The sequence below is a fragment of the Astyanax mexicanus genome, chromosome 19 (assembly GCF_023375975.1).
Source record: "Astyanax mexicanus isolate ESR-SI-001 chromosome 19, AstMex3_surface, whole genome shotgun sequence".
In the NCBI taxonomy this organism is placed as follows: domain Eukaryota; kingdom Metazoa; phylum Chordata; class Actinopteri; order Characiformes; family Acestrorhamphidae; genus Astyanax; species Astyanax mexicanus.
In genome coordinates, this window is record NC_064426.1 from 19,245,224 (window position 1) to 19,262,081 (window position 16,858).

Here is a 16,858-nt window from a genome sequence, read left to right on the forward strand (position 1 = left end):
ATGCAGTTCTGATGCTAAATTATAAATATAATGTATTTGCTTGTCCTTTATGTATTAATAAAAGTTTTGTGTGTGTAATATAGTGTGTATAGTGTACATCCTAAAAAAATAATAATAAGAGAAAAAAATACTTTCTGCACTGTCTAAGGACTGTAAAATATTGATAAGATAAATATGTGTAATTTAATAGTAGTGTATTAGTGAATTGTGTTATCCCATGCACATTAAGACTCAATATGCAATATACAGCTCTGGAAAAAAATAAGAGACCACTTAATGATGATGTTTTTCCTTGATTTTACCAAATTGAAAATCTCTGTAATATAATCAAGATGAAGATGAATCAGATGATTACATGCTATAAAACCAAGCTGAACTGCTTGAACTTTTACACCAGGAGTGGCATAAAGTTATCCAAAAGCAGTGCGTAAGACTGGTGGAGGAGAACATGCCAAGATGCATAAAAACTGTGATTAAAAAACAAGGTTATTCCACCAAATATTGATTTCTGAACTTTTAAAACTTTATGAATATGATCTTGTTTTCTTTGCATTATTTGAGGTCTGAAAGCTCTGCATCTTTTTTGTTATTTCAGTCATTTCTCATTTTCTGCAAATAAATGCTCTATAAATGACAATATTTTTATTTGTAATTTGGGAGAAATGTTCGTGGTTCACAGAATAAAATAACAATGTTCATTTTACTCAAACATGTACCTATAAATAGCAAAATCAGAGAAACTGATTCAGAAACTGAAGTAACAATGAAATTACCTATTGTTTTATGTTAAGATAAGTTAAAGTATTAATAAAGAAAGTGATGTGAGCATGCTTAGCTGCAGCATTCAGTCTCCCATTCCATACAGGACTGCTGGATGTACTGTCACTGTTAGCACACCTAATTTTAAACTGTTCTGTGCATTTCCACCAACAAAAAATAGGTTCTAGAACACAAAAAGTTAGCTCCCAGCACTGGTTCTTTATCTAAATCCGAGAATCGTTATGCAAATCTATCTGTATCCTGTGAGGTTTTCTCAGTTCTTTATGAAAATGGTAAAAATGTAGGTTGGTTTGCTAAAGAAGCAAGGTTCTTTTAAGCCTGAAGAGAATCAGTTCAAGAAACAAGAATCAAAAGTAATTTTAGTCGAAAAGGGCTCATTTTGGAAGCTGAAGAAAGGCAGAGAGATTTCTTGGGTAATTTTGCTATAACCTTTAGGGTGGACCTTATGTTTAGACAGAGTGACATTGATAAAACTTTTGATAAGTAAAACTTTGGATAAGTAAAACCATCCAAACTGTTTGTATACTGAGCATGCCCTCCTGTCACTGACATTCACCGTTGATGTGTAGTCATTCCCCTTGCACTACTATTCTCTTAGGTATACATGTATAACTTAAGGAAATGTTAACTTTCTAGTTCAGTGTTAAAATGTTTTACTTGTTCGAAATAGTAATTCTGAGTAGCTATGCTAAGTCTGAACTAAGTGTAAATCAAATGAGATATTTCTGATTTCAAAATAATTGTAAGAATATTATAATATTATTTTACTTGTAATGAACTTTATCAGTTTAATTCCACTTTATTAAAAAACAGGTTATCAACTGAAAATAGCTAGAATATTTTATGCTTATTTTCCACAAGTATTATGTCTCAAAACAGCTTAATCAACTTATTTTTTATGGAGCTGAATAATACATAGATATATATATATATATATAGAATATATATAGAATTAAAGATCTGTAAAAATCACTTGAAACAAGTTTTAAAACTGTATTGTATAAAGTTAATAAATAAAGTAATCAACCTCGCAGTATGGTTTATAATTCATCCCTATAATTTCTAAGCAATATTTAGATTATATTAAATAAGACATTTTTTTGCAGTGTGAAATTATCATATCATTAGTGATATGCTTTTTTTAGGTACTAGCATACTGAGCAATAGTGAGCAATATGAGGAGTCATTTAGAGAAGTTGCTGTTTGTAGTCCAGGCTGGACCAGGCTTGCCTAACCCTGGGCCGATTCTTCAATATGAAAGGATATGCAGTCACAGGCAGGAAGTACGCTGGTTTCCTGTAAACGGATGAGGTTTGAGAGACAGAAGACTAAATTTGATGTTTAGAACAGAATGCACACACACACACACACACACACACACACACACACAAACACACACTCACGTGAACATCTGATTGCATGTTAAGTCATGAGAAAACATTAGAACAAAATCCTACAGAGATACTGAGCAGCATCTGTTCATCTATGCAAAATGACTAAACAATTAGTAAAATCAGCAGCATTACATCTCATTCAAAGCTGGAGTATTGTCACCTGGGGACATCCCATAATTCATGTAATTACTGACAAACACAGTAAAAAATATTCTTAAGTCCAGAAAGCTTTGCTCAATAAAATTAGAAGATAAAAATATATATATTTTTACATTTTTATTAAAAGTACAGCCCAATACTGTGTATGTTTATATTGTTTAGAAATTTGTAGAAACTTTGTATAAATTTTAGCAAATTTAATGAGACCTGAGCTCAGTAATATCTGTTAAACTTTGCTTAATTAAACTAATAAATGCATTGCAATATTCTGTGTGTGTATTTTGTTTAGAATTAAGTAAAAACAAAAAAATATTAAATAAATATATATGGTAAAGTAAAGTCAACCTGACAGAATTGAGTGTAATATTTTATGACTGTTTGAGACCCTTGTGTCACAAGGCACTTCTGGAAACCATCATGCAACAAGTTACAGTGATTGTTTACTTTAAATGTGTGAGGAATCATTTATCATTTATTGTGCCATTATGATTCCAAAAATTCATAAACCTTCCATGATGAAAGGATGGAGGATTGTAGAGCATGTGTACATCATATCGACCCTGTCCAATAAAAAACAAGTATCTCCGTTTTTGTTGATTTTTAGATTACATATAATTTGAACAAACCAACTGTCTCTTACACTGTGTTGAAATTTCTTGATGAACAGACCAGTAGAATTTCTCCAAAAATGACCTGAAATAAACTCTTTTTACATTGACTTCCGTTGAAAGTTTTATCTCTCTCCTGTAAAGTTGCTGTTTAGGAGATGCATGTTTTTCATTGGACAGCGACGATATGCAGGAGTCTGTGAAGTCATGTATAGACCAGTGAGTATACTGGTCTGTCTGGTGCCCACCACTTAGTATGGGGTGCTCACCACTTAGTATCTGGTGCTCACCACTTAATGTGTGGTGCTGACCACTTAATATCTGGTGCTCAACACTTCCCAGTGTTGCTTTATTTTACTTACTGGAGAAACTGATTTTTCATGTAAATTCATGTAGTAAAACTCAGAACAAAATGTTTTGTGGGTTTTACTTTAAAAAATATATAGTGCAATCTTTTTGCAGCCATATTATTAAGTAATGGCTAAGAAATGAAGGTTATTTAGTCAATAAAATAAATAATAACTTATTATAGAAAGTATTCTCAATGACCATCAAACGGTATGATGGAACTGGCTCTCATCAGGACCTCCCCAGGACAGGAAAAGCAAGAGTTATATCTGTTTCAGAGTTACCAGCCTCAGAAACCACAAGTTAACCCCATATAAGAGCCACCTAAATGCTTCCTAGCAATTAAGTTGCTACATGATGCCTCATGGGTTCCTTCATAGTCTGGATGACTTCAGTATTAATTTACAATTACAATTTTTTAAACCAAAAGTATTCCCAGCTGGCATACAACCGGCCTTCAATGTTGAAATGTGGTTAAAATATGACTAAAGTAATGTATGTGGTTGATTCAACGTTAAAATTTAATGTTCAGTGGTTGAATCATCATAAAGTCCTCAACCTTCTGCCTTTTTAATTGGCATTTTACATTTTATCACCATATAATTTCTAAAAATGGTTGGATTGAGGAATGAAACAGTGTTTTACTTCTATTTGCAGTAACTGCTTTTTAATTTAACCCTATGTTCATGCTCTAATAGTTCTAAAATAATTTACTGTTTTAGTGTTTTTGAGAACAGATGTTGAATCAGATTGGTAGTGGTGGGTAACTTTCTTTATACTCAGCTTTACTACAATGATGTAAGTTTATTGTTAAAACTTTGTTAACCATAGGATTTTCTAAGTTTAGTTATGGTTTATTAAAGGTTGAACATATGACGTTGAAACAACGTTGCTATATCAACGTTGATTCACTTTTCAAAATCAACATTGATTCAACATTGATTCAACCGTAATATCTTAGTTGATCAACGTTGATTCAATGTTTATTCGGGACACCTAAAGGCACTTATTTGAAATTCTAAACCCCAAGACATCAAGGTGGAGTTGATTCCACCTTTGCTTAGCTCTCTGCAGGTATTGAGTCAGCAGTGCTCTCAGTGACCCTGCTCTGTAACTTTACACGGTCATAGTTTGTGGCATTCTAATCCATATAGGCCAGATTTGTGGAGTGCACATCTTTTAGATTCTCACACCTGAGCTGTGGATTTCTGCAGCTCCTCCAGAGTGACCATATGGCTTTTTTTGTGGCTGCTTCTCTGACCAGTCCTCTCCTTGCTCGATCTATCGGTTTGGGTGGATCTACCTTAGTATGTGGTGCTCAGCAGTTAATATGTGGTGCTCACCACTTAGTAAATGGTGCTCAACACTTTTCAGTGTTGCTTTATTTTACTTACAGAAGAAACTCATTTTTCTAAGTAAATTCATATAGTAAAACTCAGACCACAGATGTTTTGTGGGTTTTAGTTAAAAATGTCATTACTGAGTCAGCTGTGCCCTTAGTGACCTTGCTCTGTAACTTTATACGGTCATAGTTTGTGGCATTCTAATCCAGAAAGGCCAGATTTGTGGAGTGCACAATTTATAGATTCTCACACCTGAGCTGTGGATTTCTGCAGCTCCTCCAGAGTGACCATATGCTTTTTTTGTGGCTGCTTCTTTGACCAGTCCTCTCCTTGCTCGATCTATCGGTTTGGGTGGACACCTTAGTATGTGGTGTTTAGCAGTTAATATGTGGTGCTCACCACTTCCCAGTGTTGCTTTATTTTACTCACTGGATACAACTGATTTTTCTAACTGATTTTACAAATGTTTTGTGAGTTTTACTTCCGCCATTCCGTCATTGAGTCAGCCGTGCCATTGGTGATTATGCTCTGTAACTTTACAAGGTCATAGGTTTTGGCTTTCTAGTAAATATTTGTAAAGGTCAAACTACGTGGTGAGCAATAATATTCAAATAAAACACCTGAATTCAATGATGTGTGCTCCTATACTTTTGTCTATATTCTCTATATCCATTTACAAGTTGTCAATATGTTCATATATATCACTTTTGTCAATCTTCACATGTTTGTGGAAACAACACAATTAGTCACAGAAGTGAGGGGACATGTTTAGTCTTGATAAGAATTACAGTAACAACCAAAAGTAGTGCGCAAAAGGTTTTAGTTGGATACAGAGACCAACAACAGGAGTCGGACACGCTCCCAAAAACAGCGAAGAAGGAGGGAGGAAACACAAACGACACAATCTAGGACCATCATTACAATAAGAACACACACACACACACACACACACTCTCACACACACACAAACATACAAACACATAGTCACACACACACATACACACATGAACAAACAAGGACAAGAATGACAAGGACTAAATTACAGCTAAAACACAGCAGGCGGATGACACACACTGGCACATTAAACTAAACAGTGATGGAGGATGTGGGGACACACGGATGGGGACGAAGCCAAATTCACGCTCAAGTCACATGAGACATCAGCCTGCAGAAAAAAACACAGAGAAAAATGTTAAAAAAAATAATGTTATATATGAATAACAAAAAAAGAGATAAAACAATCACCCCTCAATGCTCAGTTTAGAAAATAAAAACTGCATTAAATATTTTGAACATACTGTATTTAAATATATTATTTAAATTAGATTTTTCTAAAATGGTATTTATTGAAATGCAATGTTCTTGTGAGTAGTGTTGATTTTGTTTATGAAATAACAGAGATTTTTTAGTGATAGAGCAACACAAAGTAGCCCATAATTGTAAAGTGTAACGAAAATGATACATCAAATAAAAAATCTGAAAAGTGTGACGTGAAAAAGTGAATAAATAGAGTCACATTTTCCTGCAATTACAGCTACAAGTCTTTTGGGGTTTTTCTCTACCAGCATTTGCATCTAGATACTGAGATTTTTACCCATTCTTCTTTGTAGAACAGCTCAAGCTTAGTCAGGTTGGATGGAGAGCATCTGTGAACAGCAGTTTTCATGTCTTACCACAGAAGCTCAATGTAATTTAGGTCAGGACTTTGACTGGGCCATTCTAACACATGAACATTCTTTGATCTAAACCATTCCTCTGTAGCTCTGGCTGTATGTTTAGGGTCATTGTCTTGCTGGAAGGTGAATCTAATTCCCAGTCTCAAGTCTTTTGCAGCCTCCACCAGGTTTTCTTTCAGGATTGCCCTGTATTTAGCTCCACCCATCTTCCTATCAGCTCTGACCAGCTTACCGGTGTCTGCTGAAGAAAAGCATCCCCGAAGCATGATGCTGCCACCATGTTTTACAGTGGCGATGGTGTGTTTACGGTGATGAGCAGTATTACATTTTATCATACAAAGCACTTTGTATTTATGCCAAAAACTTGTTTAAGTTTGGTCTCATCTGACCACAACACCTCCTTCCACGTGTTTGCCGTGTCCCCTACATGGCTTGTGGTCTTTCTTTCAACAATAGTTTTCTTTATGTCACTCTTCCATAAAGGCCAGATTTGTGGAGTGTACGACTTATAGTTGTCCTGTGAACAGATTTTAACACCTGAGCTGTGGATTTCTGCAGCTCCTCCAGAGTGACCATGGGCCTCTTTGCTGCTTCTCTGACCAGTGCTCTCCTTGCTCGATCTGTTTGTTTGGATGGATGGCCATGACTTGGTAGGTTTGCAGTTTGTAGAATCCTTTCTTTCTTTCTATTTTTGGATGATGGTTTGAACAATGCTCCTTGTTTTAAACCTCTCCACACTTTATCTCTGATCTGTCTGGTGAGTTCCTTGGTCTACATCATGATGTTTGTTCACAAGTGTTCTCTAACAATTTACAGATACGGTAACAAAATACAGATACGGTATCTGTATTTATACCGAGACTAAATCACACACAGCTGGACTCTATTAACTTATTTAGTGACTTCTGTCCTGGATTTGTTGAATTTGTTTCAGAGAGCGCTGAACACTTTTGCACGTCACACTTTTCAGATTTTTATTTGATTAAAATTGTAAAATCTATGCATAATTTTTATTCCACTTCACAATTATGTGCTACTTTGTGCTGGTCTGTCACTTAAAATCTCAATACAATACATTAAATAAAATACATTACATACCAGTTTGTTGTTGTGAAAAATGTGAAAAATGTTCAGTAGGATGCATAAAGAAAAGAAACAAAACCAAAAAACATTGAGCATCTTTCTCATTTCACACCTTTGATTCTGTTTCCGTAGAGACCACCCAGGTTGTACTTGCTCTCGTCCTTTCCTCCTGTTAAAGAAGACATTCACACATAAATTCATACATCCATACTCAGACCCACAGCTTTAATTAACCAGAAAGCTGAGCTGGTTAAAAGAGGAGTCATAAATCTTACCTCCGTAAGGACCCTGACCTCCGGCCCCCATGGCTGCACCATAGCCTGCACACACACACACACACACACATTATCGATTAGTATATCCAGAAGAAATTCATCAGTTCATCTCATATTTAAAACACACAGCTAAAATCTAAGCATACTACAGTGAGATACACTAAATGGACAAACAAAGTGTTGGGACACCTGCATGATTGGAAAAAAATTCATATATATCACAATATTAAACAATGCAGGGACCACGGCGTCACCAGCACCACCCCCCTATATCCAGACCAATCAAGAGCTGAGTCAGCCCCGAGCACTCAAAACTCGAGGAAAATAAAAGTATTTTTCTGTTAATAAAAGCGTGAATTCAGCTGTAACTGGAAATATCTGTGCAAAACTGTGCTGGACTGAGCTGCACAGCTTTTGACACGTGCACGTGTTCACTGTTTGTTCCAACAAGATCCTAAAAAGATGGGAGTCTTTCATGGTGACAGTATGAGAATGAGATTACACATTCTGTTGTTATATAAATGCTTTTCTGTATATTTTGTCACAGTTTAATAGTAAAAGTAAAAAAGTATCAGAAAAAAGTTTTGGTATCGGTATTGAATTCAAAGTATCGATATCTAAAATATTAATACGATACCCAGCCCTACTAATAACATGACCAAAAATCTAGAATATCATATTATGCTCTCTAAATATGGATATTACAAGCATGCAGCCTCATTCATTAACTTTTCTTCCTCTCAATTGTACTGTTTTTAAGATTCATACATTCACCAATTTACCAGTTTTCTTATACATTTTTAGTTGTGTTTACATGCATATATAATTTGTGTGTGTGTGTGTGTGTGTGTGTTTGTGTGTGTACCTGCTGGCTGTGCTGCATAGGCTCCTCCCTCCCCTGAAAAGAAATAGATTATATTACATTCATATTTTACTTAGATTTATCAATATTTCTCTGACACTCTTACTAAGACTATGTGGACATAGGTATTGGGACACAAACTCATTAATTTGAGTTTCTTCTCAAACTAAGCGTTTTAGAAAGAGTTTTTCCCACTTTTTTGGTGTAACTGTCCTTTTTTTCTGTGAGGATTTGAGTGAATGAACACCACACTACCTTATCCCCATGCACCTTCCCAATTTATCCCAAAAGTACTGGAAGAATCTTTGCAGTGTCAGTAGGTTTATCAGTGTTGTGCCAGTATACAGCTTTTCTGAACTAGTTCAAGTTCAGTTCATACATGCTCAAAGTGAACAGTTCATGTTCAAAGTTCACAATTTTAATTCTGAACTAGTTCAAAGTTCAGTTCATTTTACTTTTTTCCTGAGATATTCAAATAAATACTTTTTTTCACACTACAAGCTAGAAATCACTATACGTTCTTTGAAACTGCTCATTGTAGACATTTGCTCATGACACTGCAATTGTGGGTTTCTTACCAGGTGATGAAAATGTTCATAAGGAGAATCGGTGTCTGTCTCCGTGCATCACTTCCACTAGCCATTTTTTTTAATTGCAGCGCTTTCTCTCACTCTCGTCATTGGTCTCTCTCTCTCTCTCTCTCTCTCTCTCTCGCCCTCGCGCTCCGCGTTCTTGTCATCGGTCTCTCTCTCTCTCTCTTTCTCTTGCCCCTGCCCTCGTGCTCCGCGTTCCGCGCTCTCGTCGTTGGTCATGACACATAATGTGAGCTAATTCACGTTCAAGTTCTTTATTAAAAATGTGTTGCGTTTAGTTCAACGTTCACGAAAAAAATGAGCGTGTTCAATGAACACGTTCTTTTGAACTCGTTCACGCACAACACTGAGGTTTATGTTTATCTACTCCAGATTCCAGAGTTTCCAGAGTCGTATTCTACTGGCAATCGCTCTCTACAGACACTAGACAAGCTGTGTTTAAAAAGGGTGTCCACAATCATTTGGCCACATAGTTTACAGAATGTGAATTATATTACACAGGTATGAGAATGCAAAGCTATCAAGGCGAGTTTTGCCTAAGGACATCCCAGGGAACTGAACCCCAGTCTGCTGTTACCCACTAATTGAATCACCAGTGGTTTAGGTTTAAGTACTGATTTAGCTACATTAATATACAGTACATTAATTCTATATACTGTACATATGATAATAGAGAGTATAATACACAGTAATTGACTCACCATATGCTAATTTGCCTCCATCAGTTCCCATACTGAGCTGCTGAGGTCCGTATCCATATCCATTTTCACCTGGGAATAGACACAGATGAAGTTCATCATCTATAATCATCTATAAAATTACTGTATTCATCTTCTCTCTCATTTATTCTCTCTAACCGACCTTCCAGTCCGGCTGGGACAACTCCTGCTCCATTGTAAGGATACTGACCCACACCTCCACCTGTGCCAGAAAGAGACATCCAATTAAACTAGTTCAAAATCTGCTAATTTAAGAACCTCTTTACAGAATTTGAAATACTGTAGCTGAGCAAGTCATTTACCAGTCACAGGTTCCAGGACTCCACCAGTTCCACCTTAAAAAGAGAAGAAAGAGAGGCTTTAATCACTGTCCCAGTCCAGTCATTCTAAACCAGTAGTCTCCAACCCTGATCCTGAAAATCTACCTTCCTAAAGACTAGGGATCCAACCCTAATCCAACATGCGATTCAGGTGTTTGATCAATTATCAATTATGAACATTTTCCTATAGGAATAAATGGGATACAAAAGTTTGTTTCTTGTGTTACGATGACACAATTACACCCATTAAATAAAACACCAAGACAACCATTTAGCAACACCACAGCATCCTTGAAACCCATAATACATTTCGATATTTCTGAATAAATACAAATAAAATTAGTTCTAAAAGTAGATAAAGAGAACCCAGTTAAACAAATAAGACAAAAATATTACACTTGATTACTTATTTATTGAGGAAAATTATCCAATAATACATATTTATGAGTGGCAAAAGTATGTGAACCTTTGCTTCCAGTATCTGGAGTGACCTTCCCTTTACAGCAATAACTGAAACTAAACATTTCTGGTAAGTGTTGATTAGTCCTGCTCACCAGGACTTTCCTCCGTACAAAACAGCTTCAGCTCTGGGTTGTTGGTGGGTTTTCTCACATTAACTGCTTGCTTTAGGACCTTCCACTGCATTTCCATTGGATTAAGGTCAGAACTTTTACTTGGGCATTCCAAAACATTAACTTTATTCTACTTTACACAGTAAAGTAGAACAACTTGTGCGTTTAGGTTTATTGTCCTGACATTTTCCATTAGAATTCTTAGACATTATTCAGAATGCATGGCTACATCAATGATACTATCACCACCATGTTTAACAGATAGGATAAGGTCCTTATGCTGAAATGCAGTGTTTTCCTTTCTCCAAACATAACGCTTTTCATTTAAACCAAAAGGTACTCCGCAAAAAAAAGTGTTCCAATAGACTTCTGGGTCGTCAAGGTGACCTTTAGCAAGCTGCAGACAAGCAGCAATGCTCTTTTTAGAGAGCACTGCCATGGACCCCATTGTTGGTGGACTCATGAATATTAACATTAACAGCTTCCTCTGTTGCCCTAAAAAAGTCTCCCAGACTACTTTTGGGTAGTGTACCTCTTGATGAGAGATCTTTGACTGCTAGACATGTCTATAGGATATACAGACTTTGAGGAGGAGAACATTATTGGACTGAACGAAGCAGGAGGGCCAGTTTGATGAATTGCGCACTTTCTAGGGTTTCCATCAGCGAGATGCCATCGTCCTTTGTTTGTTTGCATTAGAAAACTACATTAGAAACCTGGAGTGATACAAGGCTAAAACCGTATCATTTTTAGTGATGAATACAGATTCTGTTTGAGATTCTGTTTAGGATGATGAGGATTGAGTATGGAAGCATTGTTATGAATGCGTCAATCCTGCTTTTGCTTTGGAGAGACACAACTGTGTCCCAACTGCTGATGTGATGATCAGTGGAGTCATTGCATGCAACAGTTGGTCATCACTAGTAGTGATTCAAGGGACACTATTAGCTAGAGATAAAGATGTGGCAGAGCTTCCAACTGGTATTTTTCAGTATGATAATGCTCGCCCACACACAGCAAGGGTTTCCCAGGAATGTATAGGCCAAACTGTAACACTGCAAAAATCTAGAGATTGATTTCCTGGCTCAGTGCAACCATCAACAAAATGCATACTGTAGGTGCACTGATTGTAGGTCTGATATTTCACACATTAACACATGAGGTTGAGCAGTGCTCTACAATCAGAAATGAGAACCACCACAACCAGTCTACCCTGCTCTCTCCATCAAAGCTTCACTGTTGCAGTCCATCCACGCTGAGTCAAATCCACAAACAAATTGTTATGGCTCCTGGCAGCATGCGATTTGCATCAACATTTGAATCGGACATGCATACATAGACACACCTCACATTCAGATACACATGCAAAGCTTAATCTCACGTACACACACCCCACCGTCACAACCCAGGTGTGTATTTACCCAGAGAAGCGTCAGGTACCAGGCCTGCTGTCTGTCCCACGTAAGGAGCGCCTCCATAGCCACCTGTTTTGCCTTGAGGGCCGAGTCCCGCAGACACAACTGGCTGACCTCCAGCAGCACCGAGCACAGAACCAGGAGTGGCGCCACCTGCAGATAAAAACAGGCATTTCGGAGCATTTCTATTGGCCTGTCCATCATGAAATTTAGACACAATGTAAACCACCACTGCCAGGATCACTTAATGTTTTGCTAAAATGATATACTTCAAAAAAGGCCCTGTGATGTCTGCCACTGGAATTATTTGTCTATTATTGTGTGGCACCAAAACAGCTCTGACCTGTTAAGTCATGCTCTGACTCCCCAACCAACATGCTCAAATGGGTATCACCTAGGTGGGTTCCTTGTTTGCTTGGGCTCTGAGTGGGTTTGTACATGTATGGGACCCATTTGTGAAGCCGCAACTGGGTCCCATCATTACAGCCCACTTTGGATCTATCTAGGCCCTATTTGCAGTGTACATAAGTCCACAAAATATAGCCAACATCAACTACAGTGCTGATCATGTGATGATATGTTGATCCAGATGATCACCTCTAGTAGTAATACGAGGGATACTAGACAACATGTGTTGTCTTACATGGTAGAGCGTTCAACTAGTATTTTTCAGTAGAATAATGCTCACCCACACAGAGCAAGGGTTTCCCAGGAATGTCTCCATCAGATTGCAACACTGCAGAACACTACCTTTCCTCTGACATACTGGGGATTGATTCCCTGGCTCAGTGCAACCATCAACTTATCAGATTTGTCATCTAATCATTGCATTATATATGGACATGTTTCTGGGTCCACAAGCTATATTCAACATTAGCTATTGTAGTAGCATAGCTACAGTTTCTGTTCTGTGGGATGGGGAACATCAGGCTATGAGTGTTCCCTGATGTTGGTCCACATAAGTCCTATCTCTAAGACTAGATCATCAATGTTACTTGTGTCTCCTGACAGTGACCTGTATATAAATGTATTTACTGTTAATAACTGCAGCACCATAAAGAAGGAAACAGAACGTGGAATAAAAACAAACTTTCTGCTTTACGATTGTGTTCAAATTCGTATCACTCTTACCATACTTAGCAGACTTGGCGTCTGTGCCGAGACCAGTTCCCAGGCCAGCGCTGAGTCCCAGTGTTGGAGATGCAAAGCCTCCAGCTCCCAGACCTGTAGCAGTACAGACACACCATAACATTCATCACTAGAGTAATAACATACAATAAAAAATGGATTTCATGGATTTCTCACTGAGAACTGGCTGAGGTTTGTGTTGGTGTAGGTTATTAAGTATGTAGGTAAAATTAACTCACATTTATCAACACAAATATCAACACCGAAATAAAGCTTCATCTGTTGATTCAAGATTTTGAAGGCTCTTTTAAAGCAGCATTATGCAAGAATTGGTATTTTTCGCTCTTGAAGGAGTGTAATACGAAGTACACTGTGAGCACACCCTCATGCACGGCTGTACACATGCATTCCTGGACAAGCTGAGAGATACAGAAGCAGCATCTGAAGTAAACAAAGAATGTTACAGAGATGGTAGAGTAATATTACAGGATTTTAGGATCTATGAATCAGTTATGTTTTAAGGCAACATAATGTTGTTTAGTCCCTAGTTAATCCTGTGTTGTTATGATTATAGTCATGATTTATTCTATAATAGCTGTAACTATTGCCCACATTGCAAAAAGCTCCACTGTCAGAACGGTACTGAAACCTTGTAACTTTGGCAAAGTTGCATAAGACCTCTCTCCACAACTGTATAATACTGTGTCTATTTACTCAACTGCCTCAGTCCACATGCTTCTTTCACTACTTTAAAAAAAATGGATAACAAACACGTGTACAGCGTTTCATAAAGGGGGAGCTCAACATTTCATTTATATTTACTGCAGTTGAGTTAAAGTGAAGTACACTCTCCAACTATAGGGGGAGCCCAGAAGCCAAATGCAAATCTTTGCATAATGCTGCTTTAAGAAGAGTATAAATGAATGATTTGGTCCATCATTATGTTTGAACAAGTATTAAATAGTATACTTGGTAATTTGTAAATAGCTTCTGTTCATTGTTAACTATGTTAAGTTTGGCGCTGAGTGGTCCAGCCTGCTAAACACTGCCACTATGATCGTCGGGTTTGACTCCCAGTCATGCAGCTTGCCCTGAGGGAGCACAATTGGTCTTGCTCTCTCTGAGTGCGCAACTCTGAAAAAAAATAAAATACACTTAATGATTAGGTTTTTGAAACCACTGGAATATAATTAAGAACAAGATGGGTGACCACAAGCCATCAAACCAAGCTGAACTGTTTTTTTTTTGCACCAGGAGTGGCATAGAGTTATCCAAAAGCAGTGTGTAAGACAGGTGGAGGAGAACATTCCAAGATGCATGAAAACTGTGATTAAAAAACAGGGTTATATGAACTTTTGATTATTTCAGCCATTTCTCATTTTCTAAAAATAAATGATTTAAATAAAAATATTTTTTTTTGGAATTTGGGAGAAATGTTGTCCGTAGTTTATAGAATAAAACAACAATGTTCATTTTACTCAAACATAAACCTATAAGTAGCAAAATCAGATAAACTGATTCAGAAACGGCGAAGTGAAGTGGTCTCTTATTTTTTTCCAGAGCTGTATATGAACTGTAACAGCACAAAGGTGTTCCAGACATTGTAAGAATTCAATGTTGGGCCTATATTCTTAATAAAGTAAGTAAAACTTGTCTAGGTCTGAACCTTAGTGGTTATGAGCATTTAATGATAATTTAAACATTCTAACCGCAAACGTTTTATATGTTAAAGGATTTATTAGCTTTATTAAATTTTTATACACACACCAAAAATGTAGGCCTACACAAGTCTCCATTTCTCTTTCTAACACTTAAAAGAGAGTTACACTCAGCTCTTACCAGCCTTGCTTCCAAGCCCAGTGGCATCGCCAAGCGCTGCCGGATAGCCAAGCTCTGTAACATAATTATAAATCTCACTGGATTATAATTATGCCTGTGTGTTAGTACAACAGTGGGACAGTAATATAAAGGCGTGAACAGACTCACCAGCTCCATAGCCACCATCATATCCATTAAAGCCATACACATTGCCATAGCCTGAGGAGAGTGAGGGGGAGGGGGAGGAGGGGCATGACTGCGTTACTTTGCTGCCTTGATTTTACACTTTGTGTAAAGCTTAGAGTGCAAAAAACAAACAAAAAAACATGATTGCATTGCATTAGATAGCATCTGCTCTGCTTCTGTGCTGTGCTGTGACCTGGTTGGTCTGGTTAAAACCAAAATGTGAAGAGTGATAGCAGAGCTTGCAAGTGGCCTGTTTTTACACAGATGCAAACATGCATGCTGATAACAGCTGGCCAGAGGTCACAAAAAAAGAACAAATGCTCCAATTAGAAAAAGACTTAAGTAAAAGTTGTAGTAAAAGTATGGTTTATATTTGATATACCCAAGTATAAAAGTATGCTCTCCAAAATAAGTAAAAATAAAAATGATAAGTATTTATTTTAATAATAATACTTTTAATTTCTTTTTCCTTTTTTTTTTTGGTTGAATTACATTTGAATAGAGCCTTGACACTGAGTTCGTATGCTGCACTGAAAAAAAGATACTTTGGACCAAACTAAAAAACATTACTCTAATTTGTTGCACCTAAATATATTTGTTTTTTTTGTTTTGTTTTGTTTTTTTAACTTATATTTATGATTCAGTTAGAATCTAACATTTTGATTTACAATCATATATATCAAATATATCATTTAACCCAAGTACCAGAAAATACCCTTTTTTTACTAATTTATTTACACTATTTTTTAAATTAAAATATATATATATATTATTTTCTGTTACAGCCATGTAAAGTTTTACCTTTAAATAAACTAATTAAATAAGTTTAATGTTAGAATAACTCAGAGATATATATTAATACTAAGTAACAATTGAAGCTGAAAAAACTTTAAAATATTCTAATCTGTCTTTCATTCCTTAATTGAAACAGAAAGACAGTGTATCAGTGCAGAAACACAACTGTGAACACTGCAGCACTCAACAATAAAAAAAAAAACAGCAACTTGCTCTTACAGCCTATAAAACCGCATACAAGCATTTAACCATTATATAAAACTTCCCTCAGTAGCTAAGAGAAGATCCCCTGAGGGGAACAACTACACAGTAATGGTGAGGGAGGTCATAGTGGTGACGGGAACCAATAGGAAGAGTGTGATACTGACTGAGAAAAAACTCAACTTAAGTTGTTTAAATGGGGAATGGATTTGCTTTCAGGCAAACTGAGAAAAACACTGCACTTTAAATCAATTACATGGTTGTTACATTTTTTTCAGTGTATGTCATGCAAAATCATAGACATATATACATATGAACATTTAGTTTTCTAATTTTTGTGCAAATTTAGCAACAAATTAAAGCTAACATTATCATATTTTTTACTTTTTTTAAGAGGCAATATTTGTACACTTGCTACATTCTAAAGCCTAGGCTGCAGTCAAGGTGGGATGAGTCCCTGATAGGATTGTCCAATAAAAACAGTCTAATTAGATTTTGAAGTGATGTCACTTAAAAATGTTAAGTAATAACACTGAGTGCTTTTTGATTTTGAAACATTTTAAACAACACATTTTAAAACAGG

General features: G+C 36.5%; 1 protein-coding gene across 7 annotated transcripts in view; it reads right to left on the reverse strand.

The window, feature by feature from the left end:
- Positions 1-5,435: 5,435 nt before the first annotated feature.
- Positions 5,436-16,858, reverse strand: part of LOC103039514 (uncharacterized) — a 43,657-nt gene continuing 32,234 nt past the window's right edge. For 3 of the 7 annotated variants that reach the window (XM_022674092.2, XM_022674098.2, XM_022674088.2), the window contains exons 19-29: positions 15,262-15,312; positions 15,115-15,168; positions 13,279-13,371; positions 12,154-12,300; positions 10,143-10,175; positions 9,983-10,042; positions 9,823-9,891; positions 8,532-8,564; positions 7,667-7,711; positions 7,504-7,560; positions 5,436-5,797 (exon numbers count right to left, since the gene is read on the reverse strand). In XM_022674092.2, coding sequence (XP_022529813.1) covers positions 5,793-5,797; positions 7,504-7,560; positions 7,667-7,711; positions 8,532-8,564; positions 9,823-9,891; positions 9,983-10,042; positions 10,143-10,175; positions 12,154-12,300; positions 13,279-13,371; positions 15,115-15,168; positions 15,262-15,312 — 647 coding nt within the window. In that variant the 3' untranslated portion in view covers positions 5,436-5,792. The remainder of the gene's footprint in view (positions 5,798-7,503; positions 7,561-7,666; positions 7,712-8,531; positions 8,565-9,822; positions 9,892-9,982; positions 10,043-10,142; positions 10,176-12,153; positions 12,301-13,278; positions 13,372-15,114; positions 15,169-15,261; positions 15,313-16,858) is intronic. The other 4 variants (XM_022674124.2, XM_022674117.2, XM_022674106.2 and 1 more) reach the window with 3 other exon arrangements.